The following is a 6000-nucleotide window of genomic DNA, read 5'->3' as shown; positions in this document are numbered from 1 at the left end:
CAACAGGAAGTGAATTAAGACAGTTTCACCCAGCCATATGTGATAATAAATAACAATAGCTAGGTGAGCACTGGCTTCAACAGCAAGCAATTTTGCAAATAAAAAGGAAGTCTGGTTTAGTTTATAAATGTGCTGTAGTTTTTATTTAGCTGACAGTAGGTGAACACAGTGGAGCAAATGACCGGAAACAGCGCATTCTGCGCATTTCTTCAGCCAGTGGCAGCCTCGGGAAGGTGTGCTTACTCTGCACTGATTTTGGTGTGAACCTCTCGGCTCTTCACACGCAGCTTGTTGACCTGGGACTCTGCAATATCAGCCCGCTCCTCAGCCTCCTCCAGCTCATGCTGGAGCTTGCGGAATTTGGCCAGGTTAGCGTTGGACTGTTCCTCCTGACAACAGACAAGAGTTCGGGCAGTTAGATGCTGTGGGTATCACTATATGTGTCACCAGGCCAGATCATCCACAATCGTATTCCCTTCTCATGTGCGGTTGGTCCTGTCTGACCTCCAGTCTCAACCCAATTTGTAGCTCTAGTGACAATTTTGACTTGAAGGAAGAAAAGGAGAAATTGTTTTCGGGTAGAAGGAACCAAACTCCTATCAAATCTGCTTACCACCTCCCTGCTTTATAAAAGATTTATTTTATTTTTATTTTATGTATGTGTGTAGGTGTTTGACCTGTGTGTGTGTGTGTGTGTGTGTGTGTGTGTGTGTGTGTGTGTGTGTAACATATTCATGCCAGAATGGACATTGGATGCCAGAAGAGGACATTGGATCCCTTTGGGAATGTAGTTACATATGGTTATGAGCCATCATATAGGTGCTGGGAATTGAACCTGGGTTTTCTGAAAGAGCAGCCAGTGCTCTTAAACAACTGAGCTATCTCTCCATCTCCTTGCTTACCATTTGTTTTGATATGTCTCTTGAGTGGAAGGGAAGAAGAGACCAGGTACCCTCAGAGACCTCAGTAAGCAAATCTTAACAAAAATCCCACTAGACATTGTTTTCCCCTGTATCTTAAAACTAATACAGAAGAAAGAGGAAGTGGGACTCAAACAAAAAGTTGCCTCTTTTGTGTGGCTGTTACTGTTTGTGTCCTTTCTTTCTTCCTATCACATAAACCTAGAAGAATGGGGGCTGGACATATGGGGGGGGCGCAGCGGGAGAGTCTTCCAGCATCATTTCTTTGTGCTTTGATACTGCAGAACCCAGGGCCTCACACACTATCTGTACCTCCAGTTCTTCTACCATGTTCTTCCAGTTGCTGGGATAGATATAGGGAGGAAAGCCTTACCTATATGGTGAGTCAACAAGTCAGTTAGCTGTGTGTGTATGGGTCAGGGAACTCAATATTTCATTTTTGGGAATACTTGAGTTTGCATATGTTGAGAGACAGGAATTTTTCATCCTGGCGATAGTGATTCTGTTGTGTGTTTGTTGCTATCAGTTAAGGCTGTATATTTGGAGCTTTCTCTTTCCCCAGCCTTCCTGTCTAACAGTAAACATCTCCTCTTGAGGCCTCTTCTACAATTAGCATGGGAGTGTGTGCATTTCTATTTGCAAGATCGAAGCCCCCAGGAAACACATAAATGGTAGATGCTTACTGTGTGCCCTTTTTCCTCACCAATTTATTTTTGGTTTTTTAAAACCATTTTCTCCCTGAACAGAAGTTTGCTTTGTTCTACAAAACCCCAAAGACACTTACAGCTTCCTCAGCTTGTCTCTTGTAGGATTTCACCTTCGCCTGTAATTTGTCCACCAAGTCCTGCAGCCTGAGCACATTCTTTCGGTCCTCCTCAGTCTGAAAGTTTGATTAAGAAAAAGAAAAAAAAAAAGATGTGCTTTGTGCTTTCAGTCCCAAGAACTAGTCTACCGTCGGTGCCAGAATAAGTTGCTGATATGCCGGAAGGGAGACAAAGTGGGGGTGGCAGTAAAATAGACCAACCTATACTGTGAACAGTGGTCACCCTTGCTAAATGTGCACTGTGTCTAGCTGGCCTCCGCACTAAAGAATCAATGCACCTTCTCTAGTCCTTACCTTGCTGTTCTGGGAGAGACCACACTAGGACTGACATCTAGCTTACTTTGCTTTAGCACCTATATTCCTTTCTCTCTGAAGCTACTTTCTCTCCCTTCCTTTCCCTACTTTCTTTCTCTACTCTCCTCCCGCCCACCTGACTTCCCTTATTGGGGATCAAGCCGGTGTGAAATATGTACTCTACCACAGACCAGCATGCCTTGTTCTATGTTGTTGTGTAAAGGCCTCCCTTGCCACCCTAGCTTGGTGTATGCCTGTGATTAGCAAATCTGCCTTTGTCCTTTACATACATGGAGTTAACATGCATGTCTGCAAGTGCCACCGAAGCAGTCACCAGAGTTTTCCTTTCCCTTTGGGCCCCAATACCTGTACACTCTAGAACGCTATCCTTCTTACCTGGTAGGTAAGTTCCTTTACTCTTCGCTCGTGTTTTCTTAACCCTTTCACAGCCTCAGCGTTACGTTTCTGTTCATTTTCAACCTCTCCTTCAAGTTCACGGACCTGTAACCAAGAAGGAAAGATGTATCTCTGTATGTCCAGTCAGTGCTGGGGATGTTAATTAGCCTAGGGTCTGCTGCAAGTGTGGGCAGGGTGTTCCTGATCCCACAACAAGAAGAGGGTGGCCCCTCCCACCCTTCCTGGGCTTAGGGATGCAGACGCCCACCCTGGCCTCCAGTTTCTGGATCTGCTTCTTGCCGCCCTTCAGCGCCAGCTGCTCGGCCTCGTCTAGACGGTGCTGCAGGTCCTTCACCGTCTGCTCCAGGTTCTTCTTCATCCGCTCCAGGTGGGCGCTGGTGTCCTGCTCCTTCTTCAGCTCCTCCGCCATCATGGCGGCCTGAAAAGCCAAATAGATCAAGAAAACAATGAGCCCTGGTGGAGGCAGACAGCACAGGTGTGAGGAGAGTATGTCCACGGCGCTCACATCGGTGATGGCTTTCTTGGCCTTCTCTTCTGCATTTCGTGACTCTTGAACCACTTCTTCTACCTCGCTCTGGAGCTGCGAAACGTCGTTTTCCAACTTCTTCTTGGTGTTGATGAGGCTCGTGTTCTGTTACCAAAAAAATTAGAAATTTATAAGATTTTCAGGTCTCTTTCTGGGTTGGGATTTTTATAGATGTTCTATTTTTTGTCTAACTCGGGAGACCAGATGCCAACATTTGCATGGTTGGGACCTCCTTTCTGGTATTCAGAAAGCTTTCCTGCCCATGTGACTTATATAGGGGGGCTTCTGAAGTTTTAGGAGTGCCTGTATTGACAGGGTATGACGGTACATGCTTGTAATCCCAGCAGCTTGGAGGCTAAGGCACATGGATCATAAATTTAGGGCCAGCCTTTGTAACATGGGAAGACCCTGTCTCACGACAATAACAATGAATGCCCATCTTAGTAGTCATTTGTTATTTGTTCTTTCTTTTGTTTTATTTATAATATTCCTTGCTTAAAAGGTTGGGAATAAGGGTCAAGATCCCCTGAGCAAATTGGGAGCACGGGAAGAGTGGGGAGGGAGCTAGGTGAATGAGAAGGGGAGAAGAGGAGGGATGCAGAGGACATGAGGGAGCAGAAAGTTTGAGTCAGGGGAAGAATAGAAGATAACAAGAATGGAGATACCATAATAAAGGGAGACATTTTAGGTTTACAGAGAAATCAGGCACTAGGGAAATGTCTGGAGAGCTACAAAGATAACACCAGCTAACAATCTAAGCAACAGAGGAGAGGCTACCTTAAATGCCCTTCCCTGATAATGAGACTGATGACTGGCTTATATGCCACTGGGTAGCCCACATCCAGCAGCTGGTGGAAGTAGAAGCAGACACCCACAACTAATCACTTAACTGAACAGGAATACAGATGCAGAGAAGGACGAATGAAGAGCAAAGGGGTCCAGACCAGGCTGGTGAAACTCAAAGAAACAGCTGACCTGAACAGCAGGGAACTCTTGCTCCCCAGATTGATAGCTGGGCTACCAGCATGGGACTGATCCAGACCCCAGGAACATGGGTTTCAGTGAGGAAACCTTGGAAATCTACAGGACCTCCTGTAGTAGTTCAGTGCTTATCCCTAGCATAGATGTGGACTTTGGGAGCCCATTCCACATAGAGGAATACTCCCTAAGCCAAGACACATGTGGATGGGCCTAGGCCCTATCCCAAAGGATACCATAGACTCTGATGACACCCTATGGAAGGCCTCACCATTCAGGGGGAGCAAAAGGATATGTGATAGGTAGGGTTTTAGTTACGGGGATGGTAGGGGAGGATGGGAGGGAGAAGGGAGCTGGGATTGTCATGTAAAACAATCTTGTTGATCTTGAATTTTAATTCAAATTTTAAAAAATCTGCAAAAAAAAGGTTGGGAATAATAGTTGCTTTTTTATGTGTGTTAGTTCATGGCACTGGAAGTCTCTCAAAAGAAGTGTGTTTGGTGTGTGTGTGTGTGTGTGTGTGTGTGTGTGTGTGTGTGTGTAGGGGCAGTGGAGAGCTTGCCTTTTTGGGGGGGTTGAATTTGTGTAATGAAAATATTTTCTTAAAATATCAACCCAGTATTCTTGAAAATGTTGGAGTGTGGATTTTTTGGTATCACAGAGATCTTATGAGGGGCTACTACTACATTTTAATGCCTGAGCAAGAAGGGATGCTAAGTGCTCTGTGAGTCGTGAGAACAGTAAACACAGAGCAGCTGAACTCCAACCTGCCCTGATAAATGCTTCATGAAATGCGTTTCAGTGTGGAGTCAAAGGCATGTAGACTCAGTGTTACTCTTCACAGTTTTAAATAGCCCTCAAAGCCTAATCTCGTTTCTAAATTCACAAACCCTTTTGGGCAGAAAGTCTAGAAAAGAAATAGGAATGCACAACAAAGTCACCTATCACCCCATCATAACCACAGTGGTGGTTTAGATGCAGCCCCATCCTTGGTTATATGTACATACTTACCTCTAGACTCCACTTTGCAGTGTGCCAGCGTTTGCTCACCTGGGTGTGGAGGAGCTGCACGCGCTCACTGGCATCCAGCAGCTCCTGCTCCGCAATCTTCCTGCTCCTCTCTGTCTGCTCCAGCGTGGCCCGCAGCTCCTCGATCTCAGCCTGCAGCAGGTTGGCTCTGCGCTCCACAATCGCCAGTTGCTCTTTCAGATCCTCCTGGCCCCGGAGAGCATCATCCAGGTGCAGCTGGGTGTCCTATAAGTTACAAAATATCTTGAGTGTTCTGGAGAGGGGATGAACACTTAGGAAATGAGCTACAACCGTGTATTGGTTCTAGGAACAGGAGGTTGAACTTGCCTGTCATTTCTATGAGCTTAAGAATGATGGTGGCATTTGTTTAGTGTGTGAGCAAATCATCAAGAGACAGATTCTTGATCTGTCTCTGCCTTTATCTTGCTGTCTGTCACTTACATGCCACTATTCTTTATCATTTACAGGTTTTCTACATACTCCACATAGTGGTTGTTGGCATCTGCTATCTCACCTGCTCCTCACTGCCATCCTTGAGGTGGGAAACTTACTCTTATTATGCAGAAGAAGTAACAGGCCTGAGAGGTTAAATAATTTGCCTGAGTCAGAGAGAGACAAAACTAAGACTCAACCTCAGGCCTGATTTGTGGAAAGCCTGTGTATTTCCTATCTTGTCATTTCTCCATCTTTTGGCTTTTGATTGTGCTACATATAATTTCTGGAAACTATTATGTCTTAAACGCTTTAAATTGGCTTCCTCGGTGCATTCAACTGTATAATTTGGTAAGTGGGCAGTGACTATGATAGTGTTAATTGCCAACTTGACAGAATCTAAAGGATACTGGGCATGTTAACTGCTATAAGAAGACCCTCTGTAATTGTGGTCAGGACCATTCCCTTGGCAGGAGATCTTGGACTGTCTAAAATGGAGGAAGCCAGCTGAACACTAGCTTGAATTCATTTTTCTCTGTTCCTGCATTTTTCTCTGTGGCTGCTTCACGTTCCCCCTGCCT

The 6000-nt window shown here is 45.4% G+C and overlaps 1 protein-coding gene across 3 annotated transcripts in view; it reads right to left on the bottom strand.

Moving 5' to 3' along the window:
* Positions 1-239: 239 nt before the first annotated feature.
* The window catches only part of LOC100769257 (myosin-8), a 30056-nt gene continuing 24295 nt past the window's right edge, over positions 240-6000 (bottom strand). For all 3 annotated transcript variants that reach the window (XM_035447509.1, XM_035447511.1, XM_035447510.1), the window contains 6 exons: positions 5009-5212; positions 2960-3085; positions 2702-2872; positions 2434-2538; positions 1705-1800; positions 240-389 (listed from right to left, as the gene is read on the bottom strand). In XM_035447509.1, coding sequence (XP_035303400.1) covers positions 240-389; positions 1705-1800; positions 2434-2538; positions 2702-2872; positions 2960-3085; positions 5009-5212 — 852 coding nt within the window. The remainder of the gene's footprint in view (positions 390-1704; positions 1801-2433; positions 2539-2701; positions 2873-2959; positions 3086-5008; positions 5213-6000) is intronic.

Source organism: Cricetulus griseus, chromosome 7 (genome assembly GCF_003668045.3).
Source record: "Cricetulus griseus strain 17A/GY chromosome 7, alternate assembly CriGri-PICRH-1.0, whole genome shotgun sequence".
NCBI lineage: Eukaryota > Metazoa > Chordata > Mammalia > Rodentia > Cricetidae > Cricetulus > Cricetulus griseus.
The sequence above is the reverse complement of the archived record's forward strand: the minus strand, read 5'-3'. Positions and strand labels throughout refer to the sequence as shown.